The following is a 27,910-nucleotide window of genomic DNA, read 5'->3' on the forward strand; positions in this document are numbered from 1 at the left end:
GGCAGGTGTCAGGGACCCCCCCCTTGCTGCAGCCCCCCAGGCTGGGGACCAGCGTTCACAAGCCAAATCCCATAGAGGGATTTTCCCAAATCACCCCCTGAATTTTTGTGCAAAGAGTTTTAAAATGCATTTAAGGCACTTGCAGGGAGATGGAATTGCAAACAGCTTCGTGCCTGAAGCCTCCGCCTGGCGCGAGGTGATGGATGGCGCTGAGCTCGGCCAGGCGTGGAAATATTTAGTGTTATGAAAAATCTCTCCCTGAAAATAATTTCTTTTCAGGCTGATAACAAAGCACCAAACCTCCTTGCTGCAGGGTGGGGGTTGCTGCAGGTGGCACCGGAGCTCTTACTCACAAAGCCCAGGTTGTGACCATGGTGTCCCTTTGTCCCTGGCCGTGCAGGACACCTGCTCGCTGAGATCTGCACCTTCTGAGGATGACGATTTACTGGCAGAGGATGCCCGAGGCATCACTCCCCGTTTTCTTCTCCCTGGGACACAGCCGGGGCTTGAGACTATGGATGCTCCTTCATTTGGAGGTTTATATGGACATATTTCTAATTGGATTTGGGCATGGCATGGTTATTTTCAAGGTAACCTGTAATTATTTGAGACCGTAGCCCAGATCACCACCTTTCTCTCAGCACAGAGAGCTTTTTTTTAAGTATTGTTTCCCTAAATGAAATTGTGAATTTGCAACTTAATCCAATGAGAGGACACATGCGATGCCATCACATCATCTGCAAGGGCACAGCAAGGCAGCCTGATTCACGTTTCCCAGCTTCCTAATCAATTCACAGCAAGAATAAAAGAAAAGTCAAAGCAATATGTTAATTCTCCCAGTAAGAAAAAAAAAAACAACACACGTATATATATATATATAAATAAAAATATAAAAATATATATATATATATATTCTAAGAAGATAAGAAGCAATTTTTTTGGCCCAAATCATTTCATTCAGCCCCATCTGCTCTCCACTAGGTAACTAAAGCCCAATCAGGTCAGATCCTGCTGTCCTCACCACAGATTCCCCCTAGGCTGAGCATCACCATCACCCCAACTCTGCAATTGTTATTTCACTGCTTAGAACCGGCACAAATGAAAACCATCACCCGGGAAAGGTTTTCCAGCATTTTTCCGCTAACCAGCGTGAGCAAGTTAACGACCGTGCCACGGCTCTGTTACATCTCAGCAGCCTGAAGTTCTTTGCTTTCTTCAAGCCCAATTTCAGGGCTCGCTAGCTGTATTCAATTGCTTACGGAATCCGATTTATTATTTACATTGCAAGGTATAGCTGGGCTTGAATTGATTTGTCGTGCTCTGATTGCCACTGCACGCTGGTGTAGGAGTTGGAAGCTGGTTGCACGTGTAGTCAGGCTGCAAAAATCAGGGATTCAACAATTAGGGAACATCAGGCTTAAAATTGCCCTGTGCATCCCGCTGCTTCGCGTTCAGCTGCATCTCTTGGGATGCAGAGAGAGCTGGTCCTGTGGGGACAGCGGGGTGGATTAGCTGGTGTTCCCCAAGGGTTGTCACTATGGTGCTGGAATGTGTCACCCCTCATTTAAGCAGCCCAGGTCTGGGGGACAGGAGGGGACAAAATGACACTGTTTTTTAGGAAGGAGCCATGGATGGGAGTGCAGAGCAAATGGGGAGAGTAGAAGTGATGGGAAATAATGGAATTGGGGAAAAACTGGAAGCCCTGATGTTTTGGAGGATGTTTAGCAGGTTTTCAACTTCGCATTCACTTTAACCACCGTCTTCACCCTCACTCCTTGCCCTGCCCGTGATCGGAGTTTGCCATGCCTTGAACAGCAGGAACGAGCAGAAACCCCCCAAACCCAAGTCTGTTGCTCCAGGGTGATGGAGACCAGAGGCAGGAGGGGCTCAGTCATGTTTACTGATGGCTGATCCCTTAGAGATGGACACGGGGACACTGTCCTGGGCACAGGGACCCTCCACACCCACCTCACCCAGCTGCCCACATCCGCAGGTACTTTGGGAAACATTGGTCCCTCTCCAAGAGCTCTTGACTTTCGACGTCCCTGGATTAAAAGGCGATTTTAATGAACACCATTTGTGCAGCATTGTTAGCGTGCTGCTGGCATGCAGCCCGTGCCCTTGAGCTTTCTCCCATGGGGGATTATTCCCAGCAAAGCTCCGGCTGACACCAGCTCCGCTCTCTCCATCGTTGTGGGTATGAGCCGCATGTTGAAGACCCTTCAGCAGCCTCTGCTCATTGTCTCTGAAATCCCAGGCAGGTTCGGAGGAGACATTCAAAGGCCCCTCACTCCCTCCCAGCTGTGGTGGGAGCTCCAGCAACGCTCCCTGTGTGTGTTGGTGCTGGACTTGGGGCACGGAGGGGAGCAGATGCTGCAGACGTGTCCTTGGGGCCTCTCCGCTTCATTGCTTGGGACTAATTAAAATTTCAGGAAGTATATTTACCTAATGCAGAGTTGATTTCGCTAAGTAGGACATCCTGTCTTCAGAGGATTTCATGGCACGAGGTGATAATCAAGTGAGAACAGTCTCCAAAAGTGTTAATTTAGCAGCTGAGCCAACAGGGATTAAAACCAAGCCCCTGTTTCAGTCTTTTCTCACTCTTCCACATCTGTACTCCAAGTAATCATCCCATTCAGGAGCGCAAAGCAGAGGCATCTGCACCCAGCAAGCACTGTGCCGGCGGCAGGTGAAACATGCCCGGGGCCGCGGTGGCCAAATTCCATCTCTTTTACCTCTCAGGGCTCAGCTGAGGAGCTTGTGCTGCTCTGGGTGCCCCTGGTACCCCCGTGATGCCCCAGCCTTGTGCATGGCACTGGCACCGGCACATGGGCAGGGGATGCTGGTGTGGGGCTGGGCTTCTGCTCCAGGATTGCAGGCAGGGGGTTCGCAGTCAAGGGTTCGCAGTCAAGGGTTCGCAGTCAAGGGTTCGCAGTCAAGGGTTTGCAGGCAGAGGCTTGCAGGCAGAGGTTTACAGGCAGGGTTTTGCAGGCAGGGGACACGGTGCTGGAGGATGAGCCCCACCACTGATCCTGCCCTGTGGCTGTGTTGTTGCACTATGTGATATTTGAACATGAATTTCCAGCTTTGGGAGAGTCCTGGGGTTTGTTTTCCCGTTGTTCTGGAGAAGCCACTGCCCCCTACCCTCTCTCTGGGGACACAGGGGTGGCTTTGTGCGAGTGAGGGGACCCAAGTGACCTCTGCAGCAGCCCCAGCCATGGGCTAAACATCTTGCTCAGCTCTGGATTGGATCCTGAACCTCCTGGCCCCAAGCGGGATCCGCAGCAAACGAGCTCAGCCTCACGCGCTCATCTAAGTGATTATTTTTCACTTTCAAGCCTTTGTGAGCAATTATGTGCCGACGTGCGCAGCATCCTCTGCCCATCCTCACTTCTCATAGTGAGGCATGCAGAACATGAACTCAAAAAGCCCTAAACCAGATGCGGGGTGACTCTGTGCACTCAAGATAGATTTTATTTCCCATATCTGGGACTTTATTTCCCATCCCTCAGCAGGTCCGTGTGGGTGGTGCATCATATTTGCACGTTTAACAGGTGCTGTTAGCCCTTTGCCCCTTCGGATTTTGTTGCACCAGGGAGAAAGCGTCTCCTCTCCACTTCTCGCCCCGTTTCAAGGTGTATTTGCGGGGCAGAGTGATGCCGGCAGCATCCAAAGAGCAAGATCCAGGCTGGCGAGGATGCTCAAGGGCCAGATCCTGAACCACCCATCCCTGCCATGCCCCAGGACCATGGGAGGATCAAACCAGAGCTCCCACTGCCTCCAGTGTGCAGGGTCAGTGGGACGTGCAGCTGGTACCTGGCTGCTGGCTCTGCCCTGCGCTCGCCAGTAACAAACCCCAGCTCCATGCAGAGAGAAGATTAAAAACCATTTACGATCGATTTTACTCAACCTATAAATTATTCTGAGCTTTCTCCTTGGTTGTGTGCTGCAAACACCAGCCAGACACAGGAGAGGAGAAACCTTCCTGCGTATGGAACGGCTGGATTTGTGTCAGCATGGTGTAAAAACAGCGGATTCACAGCTCCAACAGCAGCCCTGTGCCAGGATCACCCCAAAAGTGAAATTCGCACAGCTTCTGTAGCCTCAAGCAGAGACTGAGAACTTCCCTGCTCTCCCCAACCCTGCTGCAGCCTCTCTGCATCGGCCGGGAACATTTTCACCCCATCCCTTCACCTGATCCCCCGTCGGGGACTGGGATTTCTCCACCCCCCAGTGCCGACCCGCTGGGTTTCACTGTGTGCTCGATGAGACACGACATGCTGGAGCAACGGATGCAGCAGCAAATTGAGCAATATTTTTAATTAGCCCCACCAGAAAAGCTGCAGAGCTGGTGGAAACTGATGGGACCTTCTCCCTGGGCCAAATCCTGCCCCTGTGGAGAATCAGGCCCTGGGTGCACTGTCGGGCTTCGCAAAGCTGGGCTTTTCTGCAATGGGAAACGTTTGCAGAGCAGCTGCTCAGGGCAGCCCCTGCGGGGTCGGGAGCTTGGGGGGTCCCTGGCTCTGGGGACGCTCCCATGGGCTCTGCCCTTGCCCTTGAGTGCTGGCCAGGAGAACTGGGACGCTGCAGCCGCCCTCCCCCCTCTGCCACCCCAGCTGTTTGGCAAAAGTGATTTTATTTACTTTTTTTTTTTCTTCTCTCCAACAGAACCCAAAAATAGATTGATGGGAAGTGGCTGGAGGCTGCGTTGCCATTAACATGCAAAATGGGGCGATTTGTCTTCCCGGCAGCTGGTTTCTGCTCAGAAACCTGGCAGGAGCTGCAGCGGGAGGCAGAGCTGGGGTTCCCAAACCAGCCCCAAGGCCCTTTGCACCCCTCTCGCTCCCCCTTGCCCTTGTGGTCCGTGTCCACGAGCCTCTCCCAAGGCACAAGGACCCTTTGGTTTGCTGTCACAGCTGCACATGGATCTCAGGGTCACCCAGAGACTTTGCAAACAACAGCTTAATTAAACTTGACACCCCCGGCATGGGCACCGGCCCTGTGCTGCTGGCTGGGGAAACAGCAGGAGCCCCTGGGACATCCCTGGGTCCCCTGGGCCCCACTCAGGGCTGCTCTGAGCCATCCTCAACAGCTACTTGTTTCATAATAATAACAATAAAAATAATCACTATAAATTTTAAATGCCGTGATAGCAGAGTTTCAGCATCCTCATCATCTTCATCACCCCAGCCATACTCATAATCCTCATCCTCCCCATCCACCAACCCCGCCCCGACCGGCAGCCCCCCCCCCCCCGCACCGCTGGCTTTCCGTGCCTGACGCACCATCTGCTCCGTTAATTGCGAGCGCGAAAGGGGAGGGGTCGCGTTGGTAATTAATCAGCAAAAAGCTCCCGGGTGTTTAACGCCCGCGCGGGGGTTTTGCTGAGCGCGTGCGGGTCGGCGCGGGGTTTCTCGGTTGGTTGCGGGAAATCGGGAGGGGAACGGGCGAGAACACGCGCGCAGCACGCGCACGTGTGCACACGGGTGGGGCGTGTGCACGTGCGCACAAACGTGTGCGTGCAGGTGCGCACGTGCACGCAGGTGCGTGTGCAAGTGCCCACACGCGCGTGCGCTCGTGCGTGCATCCCCCCGCACGTGCCCATGCGAGCGCGTTTGGGCGGCTGCGCGTGCAGACGCGGGCACACGCACACGCGCAGAAGGGAGGGGGCGGGTGGGCGTGTCCCCTCGCGCGCGCAGGTGCGCGGGCAGGTGCCGTCAGGTGCACGCATGCGCGCCCGGCTCCCTGGCACCGCCCTCCTCCGCTTGAGTCCCGCCGAGGCGCCAGGGGGCGCTCCGCTCGCGCCGGGGGAGCGGAAGTTCCGGGTAGCCCCGCCCCGTAGCCCCGTCTGCTCTCGCTGCCGTTTCCGCCGCCGCCGCCGTCTCCCCCCGGCCGCCTCCCGCCGCCTGGGTCCCGGTCACACGTCGCCGCCGCCTTCACCGGCATCATGAACAAGAAGAAGAAGCCGTTCCTGGGCATGCCCGCCCCCCTGGGCTACGTGCCCGGGCTGGGCCGCGGGTGAGCCACCGCCCGCTCCGGCCGAGGCCTCCCCGGCCCTCAGGCCGCTCCGCTCCGTGCCCGGTGCCCGTTCCGCCCCTCGGACAGGCCCGAGCCCCGCTCAGCTTTTCGGGTGTTATTGACATGAAATGGGTCGTGTATGCGCGGGTTTGTGTTTAAATGCGAACCTGGCACTGGGGTTCGCTCCTGGGGCCTCAGACCCGCTGCCTGCGGGGGGTTTGTGTAACCGTGTGTGGATGTGGGACCCGCTGTTTTATAAAGGTTTTCCTATAAAAGGGCATTTCCCCCCCCAGTCCTTACGATGGGTAAGGATGGGGACTGGCCGATGCCGTTCTTGCAAAAGAACGATATCTTTATTGCCTGTTGTATGTAATAATTCCTGCAGAGTGTCTGTGTGACAGGTACTGGGGTTGCGGGTGCTAAACAGCTGCTCCTGGTTTATCCCCCCAGCGCCACGGGTTTCACCACCCGCTCGGACATCGGTCCCGCCCGAGATGCCAACGACCCCGTGGACGATCGGCACGCGCCGCCAGGGAAGAGGACGGTCGGGGATCAAATGAAAAAGAACCAAACAGCTGATGATGACGATGAAGATTTGAACGACACCAATTACGATGAGGTGATGAGATTTCCGTCATCCCGGAGATGATTTTCCCCAAACTGAAGGGGACTCCTTCAGCTCCCTGCTCCCTTTCTCTAAAACCCTGTATTAGTTGAGGTTTCAAGATCAAGATTTCCTGTAGTTTGCTAACAGCACTTCCTTTCTATTTTTTTTTTTTTTTTTATAAATTAAGACCTCATTAAACATAATGGCAGAGTGCTTGCAGATATTTATTGTAGCATTTGTCTGCTTATTGTGGTTTAATTATCTATACAGAGCTCTGAGAGTCTTGGGAGGAAATCCATAAATAAAATATTAATTTTAAGGACTATGGGGAATGTATTTTGTGTTCTCCCACACAAATGAAATCTAAGCTCTTGTGCTTTGACATATATTTGTCTTTATGAGGTCTGCATAGTCTCTTGTGCTTAAATCCCACTTTTGTTGGTTAAATGGTGTGTTATTCTTTTTGTTTGCTTTCAGTAGCTTAAAAAAAATGGTTAATGGAAGAAAATGGCCTTTCTATAGTGAGATCTCATTTATTGCTGAATAGAAGCAATTTTGAAAGAGAAGCAATTTTGAAAGAGAGGCAATTTTGAAGCAGCTTTCCTTTTGAAAAACTGGGAGAATAAACACCTGGGTGGCAGAAGAAAGCTGCTGTTGTTGGCAGATGTGTCGTTAGAAGTATTCTGCTTCTGCATTTGCATTGTTCTGTGTGACTGGCTGTAGCAGCAACATAACAGGAGCTTTACACTGAAGATACTGCTTTTTTTCACCCTTTTTTCCTCCTTTTTTCCTCTCTCTCATGAATCTGTAGTTCAATGGTTATGCTGGGAGCCTGTTCTCAAGCGGTCCCTATGAAAAAGATGATGAGGAAGCAGATGCTATATATGCAGCGTTGGATAAGAGGATGGATGAACGCAGGAAAGAAAGAAGGTAGGAAAAATTACACCACTGGCGTGGGGTCTTTTCTGGTTAGTTTGTGTTTTGGATTTTCCTCTACCTTCCCCATTTTCCAGTTAAGATCTTGTTCTCTTCTACTGGGTGCCTTTTCAGAAACATATGCAGTTTTTGTTTTAATGCCGTACCCTTGACCCTGCGGCTCCAAGTTGTAAGGATGATGGGTATTTTCCATAGCTTGTTGTTGTGGTTCAATTGCTTCACTGTAGTTAATTAAGATTCACTGTAGTTCATTAAGATGATGTGGGGAGATGCTGAGTGACTGTTTTTGACATATCAGGTACTACACAGCACACTGGAAATTGGTAGAAAAGTCACATAATGCAGGTGTCTTGTAAACTGGTGGGTGTTACTTATGAAACTCACTACCTGGTCTACAAATAAGAGGACATTGAAGTTCACTTGGTTGGAGACATCTGTTTTTATACTATAATTTTGTCTTACTTGATAAGATATCTCTGTTGTAGATGTTGATAGATAATCTAAGCTTGTAAAAAAAGCTTTTAAAATATATCTTAGCTCCAATCAAACACATTTTTCTGTAATATCAACACTTTGTTTAAAGACTTGCTCAGTGTTAACTTTGAGCATAACCTCAGTTCTCCTTTTCTTAAGGGAACAACGAGAAAAAGAGGAAATCGAAAAATACCGTATGGAACGACCCAAAATTCAGCAGCAGTTCTCAGACTTGAAAGTAAGGAAAAAAAATGTCTAAAATGTGACTTTTATCTTTATGACATATGAGAGGTGGATGCATGTTCTGCATTTCTTTGCTTGAATTTTGTATGGTGGCAAACAAGTATTTCATTTTTGTCCAGATTAGAATTACTTTCTGTTGGGTAAATAAGTAAAGGAATACAAAGTTGGCAGCTGCTGTGCGGGAGATCTTTTTGCTTTGCCGCTCTCTCAAGTATTGCAGTGTAATTTTCAGTCAGTCACATTTGCAGACGGTTTTTAATTAGTTGTGCTGATTTAGGTCAGGGCGATGAAGGAATCCACAGTGATAAAGCGATATTAATGTCATCTCTGAGCTCAGAGCTGCGCTCAGCTGGTGGAACTGGGTGTTTATCAGCCACTTTGTAGGGATATGGGAGAGCACGGGGATTTTGCCTGTTGCGGATACACAAGGTAGGGAAATTTGTGCAAATTTTGGCACTAGGATTTTGGTTTGTGCTTTATTGTGGCTTCATATCGGTTCCTAAGAAGGTTCTACGCTTCTGTCTTTGAGGGACTGATAGTTTGTTGGCATTGAAATAGTAGTTAAGCAGGATCTCTTGACTCTAAATCTCCCTTTAAATAAAATGTATTGTTTAAGCTATTTTTTAATGATGAGTAATAAAACACTCAATGCTGCAGGCACTGAGATTAATCTGAGTATTTGTAGCAATGAATTTAATAACAAAATTGATTTGTAATCACAGTCTGGGCTCAACCCAAATTCTAATTAAATGCATCCAATTCTTTTGTACATTCAATTAGAAAAATTTCTGGCCCTTGACCTTTAAGTCTTTAAATGATCTTGAGTTCTTTCATGAAAATTAATCTATTAGGGAATAAGTGCAGTTAAAAAGAACAATTTTCTCAATTAATGATGACAACTTGTGTTTGAACAGCGAAAGCTGGCAGAGGTGACAGAGGAGGAGTGGTTGAGCATTCCGGAGGTCGGGGACGCCAGGAACAAGCGTCAGAGGAATCCTCGGTACGAGAAGCTGACTCCTGTCCCCGACAGCTTCTTTGCGAAGCATTTGCAGTCGGGAGAGAATCACACCACGGTGGACCCGCGTCAGACGGTGCGTACGCAGCAAACCTGATGGTGATGTGATCTGTGCTTTAAAATTAGAGACGAGGGTTAAACTGCGCATTCAGGACTGGCATTTGGGGGAAAAAAAAATAAGTCTATGTTTGGCAAAAAAACTTGGGTTACTTTGTTAGTTTGTCAAAGGAATAGCTGGATGTTGGATTCCTGTGCTTGCTGGAATCTTTCTTAGGTACCCATTGCCAGAGAAAACCTGAGGGTAGACAGGGAGAGCCTGGTTCTTGTGGTAAAAATGTAAGAAAGTGTTTCTTTTCCTTTTCTCTTGCTGTAAATTGGTAACAATGAGTGTTCTTGAGAAGAACCAATCTCTTTCTGTTATAACAACATTTTGCAAAAATGGTACAGAATGGTTCAGTTTCCCATAAGGTTTTGCTCAACCCTGGAGCAATTAGGTTAAAATTATTTGCCTTATTGTCAAGTGAAAATTAAGTAATTTTTCTTGTTGCTGTGTGGCCACAGGCTGCTATGGTCACACGGTTCCAGGAGGGGCGGACTGGCCCTGCGTTGGCACCAGATGTCCATGGCACTTCTTTGGAGATATTCTTATTTACATGTGCTAAGTTTAGATGCTCATGCTCAGATTTTTCACTTAGTTTCACTGACTTGACTAGATTTGCAGTTACCTACAGGTTTACAAAACCTGCACGAGAAATGCCTTGTGATTCAGGGGAGACGCCATTTCCGAGATATCTGTGTAATTTTGGCATCTCTGCCCTGTAGCTGCTGCAGAAGAGCAGGTCAGCCAACAGCCTGTATTAGCTTTGAACTCTAAGCAGAGTTTTTAGGAGTGTATTTCTCTTGCTCTTGTTTTTAGCAATTTGGTGGATTGAATACCCCGTATCCAGGCGGCTTGAATACTCCGTACCCAGGAGGAATGACGCCAGGCTTGATGACACCTGGGACAGGCGAATTGGATATGAGGAAGATTGGCCAAGCCAGGAACACCTTGATGGACATGAGGCTGAGCCAGGTAAGGATGCTGGAAAGGAGCTGTACCAGGTTTGCCAGGGTTGGTGCTGTGCTGCTGTTTAGGACCTGGTTTTAGAAAAGTCTTTCATTCTTTTGGGTGTTGGAGAGAAGAAATATCTTGGCTATGTCTAGAAACAATTTTGCACTCTTCCTCAAATCTTGTGCCCTCTACACTCATAGAATTTCCTGAGAAATAGGTTTGACCCTGAAAGTCTTGGGTCATTATGGCAGGACAGACTGCCCTTTTACACCAGAGAGGGACTTTAGACAAATAGCACCAGTAGTTTTACCAAGGGAACCATTAAAATGCTGAAAAATACTACTTTAAAATTGGTGACTTCTGTTCTTTTTCGTTGATTTTTCCCATAAAAATATGCTTTTAAACTAAAAAGATGGGCTTTAGCTGACAGGGCTTGCAAGACTTTGGTGACTGAAAACCAAGCTGCTTGTTTTCTGGGTTTTCAGTGGTACTAAATTTTTTAGCATCCACCACAGCTGTGTAGTTTAGAAGTGGAAAAAAAGCTAATGAGCAAGGCTTTGTGTTTTGCTCCTTCCTTGTTTTGGTGACAGACAAACACCTAGCGGATTTTTGTGCAGCAGCAGCGGCTTTTCCAGTCTTTAATGTGCGCAGACAGTGGGGCTGTGAATGGGTGTTTCAGTAGTGCTGGCTTGACTTTCCCAGGTGTCGGACTCTGTGAGTGGCCAGACTGTAGTGGACCCGAAAGGATATTTGACAGACTTGAATTCGATGATTCCCACACACGGAGGAGATATCAAGTAAGTTTAAGAAGGATTAACTGATTTATCCTCTTAGTAACGGCTGTGATCCTGCATATAAATGGAAATCTGAGCAGCTGGCTTTCCGCTAGCATTTAATTTGTAAATAATGCTAGGTGAGGTTTTGAGGATGAATTATTTTAACATGGGATCTACTGTAGTCTTTCAACTGATGTTTTTAGGATCTGACCTGGCTGCATGAATTGTGGGGGTTGTTTCTGTTCTGTCTCTGGACTAACACAGCAGAGCGATGGCAGTGTGTGGCTGCCTGCCAGCCGGGAAATAACCTCATTGCTTGTACCTCTGTACTGCTGATTTTGGCTTGATTGAGGACCTCTGAAAATCTCTTTAATCTGAAGCTTGATGCCTGTTTCATAAAGAATTGCCATTTAAGTCAAAGTGGTATGTTCAAATGTTCATGCTAATACTTGTGCTTATCAGCTTTCAACTGCAAGTACCCAGCTGTAATTCCTAAAAATCTTACTGAAATACTTAATGGGTTTTCACTGTAATCTCGCTGTGTTAGTGTATATTTGTAAGCTTGTTTTGGTTGTATATAATTCGTGTGAGGTCATGACATGTGAGGTCACAGTGACGTGCATCTGGGCATGGCTGTGAAGAACTGACTGTGAAGTACTTACTGATGCGGGGAGCTGTTCGCTAGCATGCTGAAATTTTTCCTTGCCTGCTTTTCCTCCTCGTTTAGTGATATCAAGAAAGCCCGTTTGCTCCTGAAGTCTGTACGAGAGACCAATCCTCATCATCCGCCGGCCTGGATTGCATCTGCCCGCCTGGAGGAAGTCACCGGCAAACTCCAAGTGGCTCGAAACCTCATCATGAAAGGAACAGAGATGTGCCCCAAGGTCAGAATCGTTTTGCATCCCTGCTGATCCTTGCAGGACGGTAGTAAAAGGTTGTGGTTACAAGCAGCAGCGTCTCTGTTAAGCTTCTGTCAGGCTGTACCTGATAGAGCTTCACTGTCTGCAATATTAAGAGGACACGTACTTAGCTAGAAACTCGAGTTTTAAGTTCCTGCTCACAATCCCTGTCTTGATGCAAAGGAAGATGGTTTCTTTTTCCTGACAGAGTGAAGATGTTTGGTTAGAAGCTGCTCGGCTTCAGCCTGGGGACACAGCCAAGGCTGTTGTGGCCCAAGCTGTTCGGCACCTTCCACAGTCTGTCCGGATTTATATAAGAGCAGCGGAGCTGGAGACAGATATCCGTGCGAAGAAACGCGTCCTTAGGAAAGGTAAGAGAACAAGGTTTTTGAGTCTCTCTCTGCTTACATTGCATTGTAAATTGTTCAAGATCTGTCTATAAGTTTAAGGGCTTCTTTTTTTTTTTTTCCTCATCCTTGGTGAAAATACAGTTTTTGATAATGTGTGCCTTCATGGTGGAACTTGCTGTTGTGTCAAAGAGTAGAACTGTTGAAGTATCTGTAAAACAGCAGAAAGCTGCTGTTATTGAGCAATTGCAAAATTACATTTCACTCACCAAAACCAATTCCAGCTTGGTCAAAGATTGAGAGGTAGATCAAAGCAATTAAAAATGTTACTCTGAAAGTAAATGAGTATTTTACCTGTTGCTTTATGATATATTTTAGAAAAAATCGTGGACTTTGTCTTGAGTTCCAGCTTCTCCATAATTGGTTAGATACTGCAGTGATTCCTGCTGGAGGAGCTTTAGAGACCTCAGAGTTCTCGTATAGTTGAGCCTGGGGGCCTGAGGTTTTGCTGTAGTGTAGCAATTTCCATGTTCTTGACAAACAGCTTTTCTCTGTGGTGCTTAGCTAGAACCTTACATCTTTTGTTGTATTGCATTTGGGGGTTTTTCTTCTGTTGTGGAATTACTGTATTTTCCAAACAGTATTACCTCGTAACAGCGGTTTGTTGTGTTGTCTTGAACCTGGGTCTTCACAGGTTCATGGCATTAATTCTTTGAAGTTACTGTCTCTCTGTCAGTAGAGATTAGATCCTTCATGACTGCTGAATTATGTAAATTACCTTGTGACTTTAATCTAGAAAGGGAAAAGGGTCTGGATTTTACTGCATCTCTCTGAAGCAGTCTGCACTGTTGAATGGTCAGCTTCAAAGGGACAGTTTCAACATCTAAGGAACAAGATTGTGGTATTGCTTAGTATTTAAGATGTTCCTTTTTTATAAAAGGAGAGGTCATTGTTGAAATAAGAGCTAATATAAGTACAGTTTCCTCTCTTTCATCTTTCAGGACTTTTCATCTGTAGTAGGACAAAACCTTTAATAGATCATCTTAAAAAATACAGTTCTCTTTGGTAAACTGCCTTGTCATGATTGACATAATTGTTTTGCCTTTCCAGCCCTTGAGCATGTTCCAAATTCGGTGCGTTTGTGGAAAGCAGCCGTGGAGTTAGAAGAACCTGAGGACGCCAGGATCATGCTGAGTCGGGCCGTGGAGTGCTGTCCCACTAGCGTGGAAGTAGGTCCAAAAATTAAAATAAAGCAACCCCTTACACAGCACTTTAGGCTGGCAGTAGAGCTTTGAAAACAAAAGGCAGGGTGAGTGCAGGATGAGTTTTCTATCACGTACTTTATGCCACAATGAGATGGATGTGGTGAGTAGTGGACTGTGGTTTTTTTTTTTTTCCTCCAGAATTGTTTGGTGGTCATTATCCTATGTAATTGTTACGTTAGTTACGCCAGCGTACCGCTGTGCCTGCTGTGGCCAATTAGCCATGTTCGTGTTCATGTTTAGTGCCTCAACAATTGTGAAAACAAGTATACATATGGCCTGGGGAATCTAAAAGTTGCTTGTTGCTGAAACGCTGGACCAGAGTGTAATATTCAGCTGTTTAAAAGGTGGTATGGACAGAAAATATGAAATGCAGCAGCGCAGCAAACAGAGATGATATCTTGAAATGATTAGGATTGAGCTTTAAGGACAGCAGTAGGCTCTGTTTCTGCTCTTTCTCCAGTGCTTACACAACTGGAGGACAATTGCCAACTAGTAGCAAAGAGCATAAAGCTGCTTATCTCTGGGCTGACACCGCCGTGCGGCAGCGTTGTCATCTCCTTGTTCTGATCTCAAATACGTCTTTTGTTCCTCCGCAGCTGTGGCTTGCGTTGGCAAGGCTGGAGACATATGAGAATGCTCGTAAAGTCCTTAACAAAGCCCGTGAGAATATCCCAACAGATCGTCACATCTGGATTACTGCTGCCAAGCTGGAGGAAGCCAATGGAAACACCCAGATGGTGGAGAAAATCATTGACAGAGCCATCACGTCTCTTAGGGCCAACGGTGTGGAAATCAACAGAGAGCAATGGATACAGGTATTTCCTTGGTGTCAGGTGGACACCCCGATGTTCTGTTTTGAAGGCTCCTGATCCCAGATATTGTAGGGTAGAGGAATTTTGCAGTAGGCTTATCAGTGGAGATTCTTGTGAAGATACAAGAGGTGAGACTAAAAAGCCGAGGGGAGTCAAGGCCACAGTTCAGGGAGACCCTGTGGTGGTGTTGTGTGTGGGGCGTTTTAAACCAGTTTACTACTAAAATCACTTACAGTGGGTCAAGGCAGCAAAATGTTCTTAGCACACTGCTTAAAAGAGTATTGATAGTATTTAATATTAAACAGATATCCTTGTTAACATCTGAAAGTGTTATAACTTTATAGCAGTAAAACAATTAAAGGTTAATTTCTGCTTGTGTTTAAAAAAAACCAGCACCACAAGCTCTACATCATTGTCTTCTCGAGTTCCTTTTCAGTACTAGAACTGTTCCGTTTCTGTTATCTGAGCAGAGATCCTTTTAACAAGTTTAAGCAAGACATGCTTGGCTTTTCAAAAGCTTTGGATGTCAGAAAATGCCACTTTTCCATATACGCTCTGGTGAGACACCCTTTGCACCTCTAACTTAACAGTGGTTGTATTAGTTTAAATTTAGTTATTACTTAACCCTTATTTAGACTTAGTAATCAACTGACAGCTGAAAAAAGTCAGTAGCTTTGATGTTACAATTATTTCTTCTCAACTTCTTGCGTTTTTTTCATTGGCCCAGACTGGGGCAGATCAGTGGAGCTGTAAGAGGAGACTTTCCAGGCTGTTCAGTGGATGCAGTTGACAGGTTTTGTTTCTTAACCAAAAGATTGATTGATTCTGTATCCATCTATAGCACCTTCTTTGTGGGTTGGGCTCACTGGTTAGTGTCAAGATATGTTTGAGTAATAAGATATTGTTAATGTGGCTGTGACCCACAATGTCTCTCTGTTTGCCACTGTGGAATGTAAATTCTCTTGCTGATCTCTCCAAATGAGCAGGGGTTTACTCTTGTTTCTAGGATGCTGAGGAATGTGATAAAGCTGGAAGCGTGGCCACGTGCCAGGCAATCATGCGAGCGGTGATTGGGATTGGGATTGAGGAAGAGGATCGGAAACACACCTGGATGGAAGATGCAGATAGTGTATGTCCAGCTGCGATGTGGGGTTCTTTTTATTTTTAATTGGGGGAAATGGACCTGGATTTGGGGAATGACATTTTTTATCAGTGAAAGCGGATGTGATTCCCACACCACCTGCCCACATTTCCCCAGTCTGCTTCTTGGGAGGTTATTGTATTGTGGAGATTTTTTTTTAAGATTTGAATTTTTACTCAGCAAAAAAGTTGGACTTGTGATGGATTGTTTGCTGGTTTTGGTGGCTTTTTTGTTTTGTTTTACTGTGTGTGTAACTTAGATTGAGGTCTTTTTAAAGGAACTGGGAGTTGAGTTTCAAGGTGTAAACGTTGTAGCTCAAGAGTTAACATAAGACTGGACGGGGGAGTGGGTAAAAGTTTTACCAGGCTTTCTTTGCTTTAGGGGAGTAGTTTGAACATGCACTGAAAACTAAATTATATTTCAGCATGAGAAATGCCCACTTCATTGGCCTTGGATTGGGCTCACAGCAGCAGGGGCATATGTTGTGGCGCTTATAGTTTTGCCTGTAAAAAAACAAATGAAGTGCAAACAGCAGAGTATTTACAATCCTCACTAATGTTTCAAGCTGGCCCATGTGTCAGTCCCAGTGATTCTTGTGTTCCGATAGATGCTTGAAACTTTCCTCCCTTTTTCCTTTTTAAAAACTGATGGTAACTGTTCTGTGCAATCCCCCAATGCATGTGTTACTCAGTTGCTGAACTCTGTGTTGAATTTTGTATGTCGTTCCTTTTTGCACTTGATTTCATCACAGCCCTAAACTGACTGAGTCCTGATGTGTTTTTCCTTAGTGCGTGGCTCACAATGCTCTGGAGTGTGCCCGAGCAATTTACGCTTATGCTTTGCAAGTTTTCCCAAGCAAGAAGAGCGTGTGGCTGCGAGCAGCGTACTTCGAAAAGAACCATGGAACGAGGTATGCGAGCTGAGTAATCCTTGGGTGGTAGACTGGGGAGGAGGAAAAGCTATAAGGTGATCCCTGAAGTGATATGTTGCACATGCAGAGTTAGTTCAGCTGCTGGAAACTCACTGGCATTGTGTGCAGGTCTGACCTTTGTTATTGTTGTGGTCAGAACAGCTTTGGTTTTTATGAAGTCATAAAACATTTTCTGGCAATGTGGATTAGTTGGTTGAAATAGATATAAATAGGCAAGGTAGAGACAGGCATCCTTGAGAGGCATTTCTAGAAATAAATGGGAGCACAAATCACCTAGAAATAGAGCACGTGTTTTATTTAGTTTTCCTAGATAAACTACTTCGTTGCTGAAGTTGTTTGAGCACCTCTGGCATTTTCTGATTAAACATATCACGTGCTGTATTAAGATAGGTGTGATACTGTCACAGCTCAGGCCTCTTACATCAAGGTTTATTCACAAAGTTTTACACATCTAAAACTTTCTGCCCAAAGCATAGAATAAAGCAAACAGTCTGTGCAATAGACCACTTATGCCTGGAATCAGCCTTATTAAAGCCAACAAAGTGGAAGTGACCGCAGATGCTGAGTTCTGCCTCCTTCAAGCCTTTTTTTTTTTTTTAAATAAGTATGTCTTTGCTTTTGATGTTCTCCCATGTTTCCCAGTGGTGGCTGTTTTTTATCCCCTTGTTCTTCCTGAAAAGTATATTTTCCAGAGGAGGAAACAAATTTCAATAAGATCAAGCCAGCTTCATCTAATAATTCTGAAAAACTTCCTGTCTCGGTTTCTGCCGAGGTTTGTTGAGAAAAGAATGGCTCTTTCCAAGACAAATGAGCTGTTTGTGTGCAAGGTCTTTCCGCAGAGGCTGTCAAACAAAGGTGTCTGAACAATGAGCCGTTTGTGGAGTCCTGATTTCAGCACCCTTGTGAAAAAAGACCCCACCCTTTCCTTGTTATGAAACAGCTTCTCAAGGTTTACAACATTGGACTTTGCAACAGTATTTATAGCATTGAGTGATAGTGGAGATGGTGGGTGAGAGCTCGCCTTTGGCAGCGTTTCGAGCGATTGTAACTTGCTCTTTCTTGTCTCAGAGAATCCTTGGAGGCTCTTTTGCAGAGAGCGGTTGCTCACTGTCCCAAAGCAGAAGTGCTGTGGCTCATGGGGGCCAAATCCAAGTGGCTGGCGGGAGATGTGCCGGCCGCCCGGAGCATTTTGGCCTTGGCGTTCCAGGTGGGTACGTTAGACTTGTGTGAAGTACAGCTGGTAAAGAACACAGAGCAGGCTGCTACTGTCAACACCCAATTCCTGCTGCCTTTCAAAACCATGAGAGTCTTCTGCTGTTCTTTAATTGTTTTATGTGGCAAATGTTCTCCTGTAAAATGGCAGCAAGCTGGAAGTGAGAGTGTGTTACTGCTCTTTTAGTCGAACCACACCAGGGGCTGAGTTTGCAAACTGGGACTCCCACCAACTCTAGTCATGGATCAGGATCCCCTTGTGTTGGATTGTCTGTCTCCTCAGCAAAAAGCACAGTGTTCTGCCCTAATTAATGAGGTTACTGTGTTACTTGTGACTGCGATCAAACCCACCCATCCACAGCACAATGAAGTGAATTGTCTGCCGGATGCTGAAAGACAGACCAGCATGGTTCTAACACTGGGAATGAGGCTTAAAAGCTGAGTGATAGCAAAGCTAAATGGCAGGTCTTTTCAAGATATTTACTTCCTAAATTTTTTCTGGGTGTTTTTTGTTACCATCCTGAAGACTTGACATGGTTGCCACTGAAATGATTTTTATTAGAGAAGTTTCACAGACCTCAGTTGAGAATTCAAGCTTCAGTTGTTTTGCTCAGGGATAATAAAATGAGGGTCTCATGGCAGACCCTATGATCTTCTCAGTATTTAAACTGAAAGTTCAGAAGATCAAGCATTAATGCTTTTCAACAATTGAGAAGCATCCAACTTCTAAACTGGCATATATCTTTGTGTTGTGCATCTGTTTTGGAGAATTTCTATAAACTTCAAAGGTCAAAAGAAGATTGGGAGGAGCTTGAACAGAAAAAAAAAACCCAAGTGTGGATTGACAAAGCTCTGATTTCAATTTTAATCTGGATCAAACGAAGGGTTCAATCTGCTGTTGATTCACTGTATGCATTTGTCTGTCATTTTATGTTCGCGCAGGCCAACCCCAACAGCGAGGAGATCTGGCTGGCTGCCGTCAAGCTCGAGTCGGAAAACAATGAATACGAAAGAGCGAGGAGGCTGCTGGCCAAAGCTCGCAGCAGCGCTCCCACTGCTCGGGTAAGGCTGTGCGCAGGGTGGGGGCCCTGACCTCTCGTCCTCGGGAGAGTTGGGGTGGAAGGAGAAGTTCCTTCAGTCCTGCGACCACAGGGACTGACCAGCTGGCTCCCTGCCATCGCCTTTTTGCTGCAGCGCTTTTCCAGCCAATTGCGACACAAAATCGCGGCATGATGGGAAAAAAAAAAGGGCTAGGATCAAGTGAGGGGTTTTGGGTTTTTTACATAAATGGCAAAAGTCAGGAAATTCCCAGTTTACAGATGTTTGTGTGGTGTTTGTGTTGCATAAAGGCATGTCTTGGAAAAAAAAAAAAAGAGAGAAAATGCTTTCACAGAAGAGTTGTGCTTACTGTGCTAAAGACAGCTCTGGTTGAGTTTCTTGTTTAAAGTTACACTCTTGTGTTTATCTCGAGAGTTACTCCTGGTATGATAAATGTTGTTGATTTTCAGCTGTTCATACAGAACCATTTTAACTCATCCAAGTAAAAGAAAAATCAGTTTGGTGTCTGTCCCTTGTCCGGCCCCTCCCAGTTTGTGCTTCATCCTCGATCTTTTAAACTCTTCTCTTCCTCTTTTGTCAGCCAGGGAGCTTCTCTCCAGCTGGGGCTGAAGCTCCGCTCGCAGACTTGATGCTTCTCCTGCAAAGTTATGGTGGGGGGAGTTGGGGAAAGAGAAGGGCAGGGATCAAAGAGGAGTGAAACAGCTGTCGGGCTAGAATGTGTTTCTCACAGCTGTAACTTCCGTGTGTGGCTGAAAGACATTTTGGGACAGGAGAGTAAATGTGAGAGTTTGTAAGTAGCAGGACAACAGTTGCAACTTCAAGCCATAGATAAGAATGGGTGGTCTTGGTAGCTGGGACGTAAGGAGATCAGGTTGTGCTGGTGAAGCAGCTCAAGTGTGCTAATTGGTTCTCCTCGAAGTTATGCTCTTTGTACAAATATTACACAAATGTCAACTCTCTGCTAATAGGGGAGATACAGGTTGACCATGCTGTTCCAACTCCTTTCATATGTGCGTTTACCTTTCTCTTTGTTATCTGTTTGTTCCCACTATAATTTAACCCTGGTATTATTTTTTTTTTTTCTATTTTATTTCAAACTCTAGCTAACTGCACTGATGGAGTAATGGTTTTTTAATGGCCGCTAGTGATAAACAGCTCTGGTTTGTTCTCAGGTCTTCATGAAGTCTGTGAAGTTAGAATGGGTGCTCGGGAACATCGCTGCAGCCCAGGAGCTTTGTGAGGAAGCCCTGAAGCACTACGAGGACTTCCCCAAGCTCTGGATGATGAAAGGACAAATCGAGGAACAAAAAGAGCTGGTAGAGAAAGCCCGGGAGGCTTATAATCAAGGGGTAAGATGTGTGTTATTGCAAGTTTGCTTTGTGCTTCTGGTGCACAGAGATTTTTGTCTTTGGATCAAAATGGAGAGGGCTCTGCCCAGGCTAACTGAAGAGGTGATTTCTGTCATTGGTTAAAACAATAACAACACAAAACAACATTAGGTCCTTGAAATAAGCCACAAGAATTTATCTTATCCTGTATCCACATGCAACATTGACTTTCTTGCTTGAGAGAGGTTGCTGTGTGCTTGACTCCTCACTGGTGGGGAAAAAAGTCATTGCACAATTGTTCTCAAAGACCTGTAAAGACTAAAATTAAAACTCTTAAAATAAAAGCTGATATCCTAATGACTGCCCTGCCTTCAAGGGCAGTCTATTTCCTGCACGCTCTGCTGCAGTTTGGGTGTGTAGAAGAGCCCTCCATCTCCAGATGGAGCACAAATTGTAGATATATTATTAAGGGAGGTGTATTATTTTTCCCTTGCTGCTGGCATAGCTCAGTCATGGTTGATGCACCAAACTGGTTTGGATGTAGGAGAAACTTCTGTGCTGTGAGACCAACCAGGAGAAACTTGAGTGATGTGATCAACCCGATCTCCCTTCTAAACTCTCCAGGAGCATATAGGGAAGGAAATTCTTTTCTATAGGTGTTATAATAGTTTTTTTTTCAAATCTATATATAACCATGCTTTTTTCTATTTTAACCAGTTGAAAAAGTGCCCCCACTCCATCCCCCTGTGGCTTTTGCTGTCCAGGCTGGAGGAGAAGGTTGGGCAGCTGACCAGAGCAAGAGCCATCTTGGAAAAGTCTCGCCTGAAGAATCCGAAGAATCCGGATCTCTGGTGAGCTGTGTGGGAATGAAATTAATTTGGGCTACAAAGCCAATGTGTTGTTCAGGCCAGCAATTTTACATCTTCTCAACCATTTGAGCCTGAAACTGATGACTGTGCCCATCCTAGAGCTTCTTCTGGTCTAACAGCTTCTGAATACCAAAATGCTTTAGTGATCCTGACTTGTTTTTGGCTTTGATGATAGTTGTAGTGCACCGAGCCTGAAACCCCAGGGATGTTTCATTTCTCTTATAGTCCCTTTTTTCAGGTTTTTGATCTAGGCCATTGTAGAATAAAGGTAATGTTCATTTTTAGAGGGAGAGGCATGGGGGATGGCAGTCACCTTCACATAATCAGAATGCGGGCAGACATTTGCAATTTCCAGTGACCTTCATGTGATCGCTGTTTGTTTCTGCACAGTGAATACGTTGTCCTAAATATCATCACTGAGTCTCTTCCTTACCAGGTTGGAGTCCGTGCGATTAGAGTACAGAGCTGGGCTAAAGAACATTGCAAATACTCTGATGGCCAAGGCGTTGCAAGAATGCCCCAATTCAGGTGAGCTGGGTCTCATTTCTATCTTAAACATGGTTGTTTTGCCTGGTTGATAAAGGCACGTGTCTTTCCAAGATGTCCTTTCTAACCAGATCTCAAAATATAGTATTTTGGAGAGGTGTCAATCATCCTTCTGCAAATGAAACATTGAGGATCTTTGTGAATAATCCCAGTTGCTTTGTGCTGTCTCACACCAGAGGGCTCACAGGTTGGAGCTGGTTCCATTTGGCTGCAGTATCCAGTATATTATTTGGTCTGTGGTCCACAGTTTGTTCCCAGGTTTCCAGGGAAAGCATCTTGAGTATGGGTGGGTTTTCTCTGAAGCTGGTAGAAGTCTGCCAAGGTTTCCAATTGAAGAAAGACTCACGAGTGTTTGTAGTTAGGAAGTTCAGTGGAAAAATAAGGGGTTTTTTATTTCCCCTGTCTCACTGGTGTGCTGCTGGCCATAGGAGACTTCCCATCATTGGTTTGCCTGCCCTGCACTGACTGTGTGCTGAATAACTTGTGCTGGCAGCAAAGTTCGGTTGCAGTCATGATTAGAGGATCCTCTAGCATAAATGTTTAGTCCTGTTTTTTTATTATCTTAACTCATTTAAGGAAAAGCAAATAGGTCATATAATGTAAGTCAATTGGTTCTAACCAGCAATGGAAACATTTGCCTCTTGGGATGGGAGGAGAAAGTGCAGAATGCTTCCCTATTTTTTGGCAGAATTGTGGGAAGACTTAATTGTTTAAACATGTCGGCATCTTTGGAGAGAAGATGTCACATTACTACAAAATGTAGTAGTCTACTGCAGGGCAAGGCTTTTTAGCTTGTCTTCAGGCTGGAGTTTGAAAGGTGTTTAACTGGCGTCTGCTAAAGTCCCACTGAAATAATTGGAAATGAAGTGACTTTCATGAAATGATAAACTCATTGTAGGCTGCTCACCATGTTAGCGGGTCAACAAAGCAATACCACCCAGGTCCCACTTTGCTTTGGGAATGACCTAATGCTTAATGAGTGTTTGCCATCACGGGCTTTTTTATAGAATCTGCCTGTTGCTATGGAAATGGGCAGCAGGATCTCAGTTTTTGTTTAAATAAAATCGCTTCCAACTCTATCTTAAAACTCTATGAACCAGAATAAAAGCCTGCAGGAATTAGCTTGTTGGACACCTACAGTCATGTAAACCAGAGATTTACGTCTGTCGATTTGCTGAATTGATTCCTGGTTGCTTATGGCTGGTGTAAGCAAACTGCACAGAGAGTAAAATTGAAATATAATGGTGCTTGTGCTGTCAGCAGGCCTGAAAATAGAGACCTGAAAAATGTGGTTTGACTGTATATATAAAGAGCCAGCTTGTCATGTCTCATCTGAAAAGCACGAGCGCTGGAGCTGCAGCGGGGTTATGGTGCAGAGTCGCTCAGAACTGAAAGGCCAGCTAAAAATTCAGGGTACTGAAGGAAGTATCCATGCAGAACGAGCGATCTGGGATGAGGCTGGGGCATGAATAACCACCAGGCTGCTTGTGTTCAAGAGCACTGGTCTGATGACGGGATGGGGAGGGTTAATCTTGGAAATAACACTAAACCATCTTCCTACTTGACTTGATTAAGGAATCCTGTGGTCAGAGGCGATTTTCCTTGAAGCGCGACCGCAACGAAAGACCAAGAGTGTGGATGCTCTTAAGAAGTGTGAACATGACCCACATGTCCTGCTGGCTGTGGCCAAGTGAGTTCCTGTGCTTGATGTAGTAAAAATACCCGTTTTTTTGTGTGTGGCTGCGTCCACGATGAAACGCTGAGCTCAAGCACGACTGCGTGATTCTGGCTGCAGCAGCTCTAATAAGCCCCAAAGCAAGTAACGGCTCTCCAGCTGTCTCTTAGTAACTGTGCAAATCTCTCCCTTGCTGCAAAGCAGGGGATGTCAACCTGCCCTCCAGCTCTTCTGCTGGGTCTGGGACTGCGGCACAGACAACAATACATTTGCACAGAGCCCTTTTCCAAAGCTGGGGGTTGGCACTCTGAAAATTTCTAACCGTGCTGTCCGTTGATGAGGATTTCAGCACGCTTTCAACTGAGGCAGGCTTAGTTACATTTTATAGGAAGTGTTTTAAGTCCTTGTCAAAGTAGAGACAGTTTTTGCTGGTTGTTTTTCAATTTTTATGGGGCCAACTGTGTATTCTTCATCTTTTCTCTCTATTCTAGATTGTCAGATTTTCTAAATCCTGAGCTCAATTCTGTGCTGTTGCAGTCCTCTTCCCTCCTGAATTGTTATGTCAGTTCTCTTCAGTTGTGGCTCTTCCTGGAGCACAGAGTACCAGCCACACTGAAGTTTGCTTCTCTGAAACAGGAGTATAATCTACTAGAAATTGTCTTCTTGTCTAAATTGAGTCGTGAGGTTTCCAGTGATGAAAAATGCTATTAAAATTGACTCGTGCCATATCCTTTCTGATGTGTGAACGGCTCCACAGCAGTCGTGATTGGAACAAACTTTTCTTCCTTTGTGCATACCAGAAGAGGTTAATGTAGGAAGCATGTTGCCCCAACAGTTGCCCAATTCTTTCACAACTCTTTTTTATAAGCCAAAGAAAACTGTAGGATACACTCCAGTGGCTGCGATGCTGGGTCCTGCCAGATAATGACAGCTGGCTTGTTCTGCTTCAGCAGCAAGTGAGAAAAATGTTAACTTTTGCTTTAGGGAAACTGCTCCCAGGCCTCTTCCGGAGCAGCCTTGGGCAGTTTAACAGCTAATCCCACCACAAACACCTTCCACTTCCCATCACAATTTGCAATACCCTCGTGTCACACATCTGTGAAAAACTTTTGTGAAATATGTTGTTGGAAATGGCCACTACTTGCAGGTGTTGAGCCTCTGCTATTGTTGCTCGTGCTCTTTTAAATCACAGTTTATTTAACACAGAACAATCAAGAGTATTATAGGGCTTAAAAACAATCACATAAGCTGTATAATTTTATGACTGGCTAAGCTCTTTATGAGGGATGGCTGTCTGATGTGATAAAGACCTTACTAGTTCAATGAACTCTTTAATGCACAGGAAACTGTTGGCTCGGCTGGTGAATTACTGGGGAGAAATTTCAGAATTCACAAGTACCTTTATGAGATGGCAGGAATTGGGCTGGGATTTGAGCGTGAAAGGTTATCTGCTCACCTTTCCTTGTACAGCGGAGCTGAGAGGATAGGTCTGCGTGCTTCATGGATCTGAACCTGTGACCCCGCGCAGCCGTGGCTCCAGGAACATGCCTGCAATTGCAGCTTTGAGAAGTTAAATATTGAACTGTTAGATGCTCAAAGCAACTTGAAATATTAAGAAATTGGAGGAGGGGAGATAGATGTAGGTTTGTGATCTGTCTCTGGCTACACCAGATTTGGAATAGCAAAATTAACTGAGTAAGCAAAGGTTGAGCTCAGAGAATAACTAACACTTCCCTTCTCAGAGTGTCTGTCTTTTCCTGGGACTAACTGAACCTGCCTCTCTGGGAAGAGTGGCGAGGAAGATGTGGATCTTCCTTTTGGTCCTTCTGTGCCTCAGCCCTTCCCAGGGGAATGACAGTCAGCAGATGCCTACAAAATCTGTTAATTCCTTCTTGGGAGAGCAAAAAATTGAAATATCTGTAGAGCTGGAGTGCTTGCAGATTGTCACATTCCTCTAAAGAGAAGCTGGTTTGTTGACTCGCTCTTGGTTTTTTAACAGGCTCTTCTGGAGTGAGCGTAAAATAACCAAGGCCCGAGAATGGTTCCACCGAACAGTGAAGATAGACTCGGACCTGGGGGATGCCTGGGCTTTCTTTTACAAATTTGAGCTCCAGCACGGCACGGAGGTGAGTGTGTGCGGGGGGCAGGGGAGGGCGGCAGGAATCCCTTGCTGGGCTTGGGTGCCCAGTCCCGAGGCTGCTGCGGCGCTGGCTCACAGATGGGACTACGGCTGTCACACCTGGTCGTGGATGAGCATGAACAGGCCTGTGCGGTGGTTTTTAAAAGGCTCTGTCATCAGCTGAGCTGTCATTCAGGCTGCTTTGCTGTAGCAGTCATGCTAGTTCATGCAAAAATCTCTGAAATCAATCTTTCTTCTGTGAAACACAAGCGCGCTCATAGGTTTTCCTGTAGTTGCGATGCTGGGTTTGTGTAACTCGTCCTGTTTCTTCACAAGTGTCGAGTACAGCCGGCACGTGAACACAGCCGGAGGAACAGTCTGTTCTAATCTCTTATGGCAGTTTTTACTGCCTGATATTACTGAAATGATGGGAGTGTTTATCTCCTGACTTCAGAGAGACCTCTCGCTTCACAGATCTTGTGCAGGTGGTAATGCACAGGCAGGTTCTCCGGCAGTTTCTCCGATGTAGCCCAAACTTGCTTGACTGTAATTCAACCACTTTGTTCAGCAAGGCAGGAGAGTTGCTGCCACTGAATTTTGACTCAAGCTTCCATGTTGCCTTTAAAACAAACACAAAACAAAACAGAACACCTACCATAAGCTTCGGAAGAGTGTTTGAATCAGGGAGGGGATTGTTAAACTTTTGGCTCTGTGCTGGAACAAACCAGGACTTTAAGAGACTTGCAAACTGTCATTTTTCTTCCTTGTAGGAACAACAAGAAGAGGTGAGGAAGCGCTGTGAGAACGCCGAACCCCGCCATGGAGAGCTCTGGTGTGATGTCTCCAAGGACATACAGAATTGGCAGAAAAAGATTGGAGAGATCCTCGTGCTTGTGGCAGCCAAGCTTAAAAATACCTTCTAGAGCGGCCTGGCTTCAGCTGCGTTAGTCGCCTCTGTAGGACTGGTGTGCTTTCCCGCTTGCGGTGCGTTCGCCCTTCTGGTGCCACAGGTCCTGGAGGACAGGAGAGCGGTGGTGATACGAAACATCTTTCTTCCAAAAGGAAAAGCTGCTTCCTTCTCTTCCCGGTGATATCGCTCGTGGCTCACACAATGTGGTCATCAGCTCCTGTGCCACATCTCAGCCTTGTCGCTGGTGTCACGTAGGAGAGACGAGCGGCCTTGGGAGGCTCCCTCGGCCTTTTCAGTTTGATGCCCGAGTCCCCTGTGTAAATACGAGCTTTAATTAGTGCTTGTAGGGATTCTGACATTGAGCAGTTCTCTGTGTCCTTCCCCAGCATGCATTCCCATTCTGTCCTGTCCCCCTTTGTGCAGTTTTAGTGTTTGGCCTCTCTGGTGCTGGTTTGTTGCTGTTTGAACACACGGAATGTCCTCGGCGGAGCTGTGAGGAGCGCTGCTGGGGGCGGCTGCCAGAGCCCTCCCCTGGTTTACTTTTTTGCTTGTGTTTTTTTTGCCACAAGCCTGGTTTAGCTTGGTCTCCTCTTCTGGCAAACAGCAGCACAGCTCCGAAGCATTCCTGGAACCTGAGCAGATAGGGCATTTTGTGAAATTCAAGAGCATATTTTTAGAGACTTTTGTTCCTCAATTTTTAAGTGTATATAGTATAACCTTATTCTTTCAGGTGTCTGATTTCATTAAGCACGTTAAGCACAGTGGTATTTTAAAGTAACAAGGCAAAATCCAGCAATCCCTGAAAGCCCCTTTGAAGGAATAACCTTTATTTAGAGTCACTGAGAAACTGCACTTTTACAGGAGCAGCTGCTTTCAGTTGGGATGTTTGGGACAACCCTCTTCCAGCGCAGAGGGAAAAAAGCAAATCCATGAGATGAAAAGTTTTGTGTTTGGGACCCTTTATAAGCTGTCCTCAGTTTTCTACACTTGTGATCTGTATGATTTGACTCCAAAAAACCTGACTGACTTGTGATCTTTGAATGAAAAGCTGTAATGTCTTACACGTTAGCGAAAGTAGCCAGGTCTGTGTGTGCGCGTTATATAATGTATTTAGTTGCAGGAGAAAACCCGTTCTCACTTGTTTGGACAATATGTATACAATACAGCTTGTTTTTTTTGTTTCCTTATGTTCTCTTTGAATGTCATCTTGCCTTTTGACTCTGGGAAGAGTGAGTCTGATAGCAGAAACCCTCCAACTTATCAGGCTCCCACCACTCTGGGAATGGATCTGCCAGCGGTGGTTACACCACGTTGTGCTGCAGCCTTTTGCCAAAAAGGATGAGAAGCCCTTTTTTTTTTTTTTTTTTAAAACTGAAGCAGAAACAGTTGGTCTTGGAGCAAAAGCCTGTTTTTCTTTGGGTTTCTGACGGAAACTCTTGTGCTTTCTCTTGAGTAGCTGGTGAAAGTTTGTGAAGCTGCGTTTTCAGTAAGGAGGGTGTAGATCACGGAAGGCCCGTGGAATTAGAGTTTCCCAAAGGTGAGTGAGAGGTGTTGGGAGTTGAGTGGCTCTTGCTCAGGGTTCCTGTGGCATCACCGGTGTCCTTCCTGTATGTGGGTTACACCAAGGGCAAGGGGGGAATTTGGGGAGGAGAATGGAAACGTTTGTCTGTTGTGGAG

The 27,910-nt window shown here is 46.0% G+C and overlaps 1 protein-coding gene across 1 annotated transcript; it reads left to right on the forward strand.

The window, feature by feature from the left end:
- The first annotated feature begins 5,843 nt into the window (after positions 1 to 5,843).
- Positions 5,844 to 27,420, forward strand: PRPF6 (pre-mRNA processing factor 6). The gene is made up of 21 exons (XM_082065082.1): positions 5,844 to 6,018; positions 6,469 to 6,637; positions 7,437 to 7,555; positions 8,195 to 8,273; positions 9,193 to 9,369; positions 10,210 to 10,365; positions 11,047 to 11,141; positions 11,848 to 12,004; positions 12,228 to 12,390; positions 13,477 to 13,595; positions 14,228 to 14,446; positions 15,450 to 15,572; positions 16,373 to 16,494; positions 17,584 to 17,722; positions 18,670 to 18,789; positions 19,959 to 20,135; positions 20,832 to 20,965; positions 21,420 to 21,511; positions 23,105 to 23,219; positions 25,204 to 25,330; positions 26,094 to 27,420. The coding sequence occupies exons 1-21, from the start codon at positions 5,948 to 5,950 to the stop codon at positions 26,244 to 26,246; spliced, it is 2,826 nt and encodes a 941-aa protein (XP_081921208.1). The 5' UTR covers positions 5,844 to 5,947; the 3' UTR covers positions 26,247 to 27,420.
- Positions 27,421 to 27,910: the final 490 nt, after the last annotated feature.

The sequence above is a fragment of the Streptopelia decaocto genome (assembly GCF_964273445.1).
Source record: "Streptopelia decaocto genome assembly, chromosome: 14".
Taxonomy (NCBI): domain Eukaryota; kingdom Metazoa; phylum Chordata; class Aves; order Columbiformes; family Columbidae; genus Streptopelia; species Streptopelia decaocto.

Coding starts and splice junctions, on each gene's coding strand:
- PRPF6 (XM_082065082.1), top strand. CDS start 5,948: ATGAACAAGAAGAAGAAGCCGTTCCTGGGCATGCCCGCCCCCCTGGGC. Junction 20,966..21,419: donor CCGAAGAATCCGGATCTCTG/GTGAGCTGTGTG, acceptor CTTCCTTACCAG/GTTGGAGTCCGTGCGATTAG. Junction 21,512..23,104: donor GCAAGAATGCCCCAATTCAG/GTGAGCTGGGTC, acceptor GACTTGATTAAG/GAATCCTGTGGTCAGAGGCG.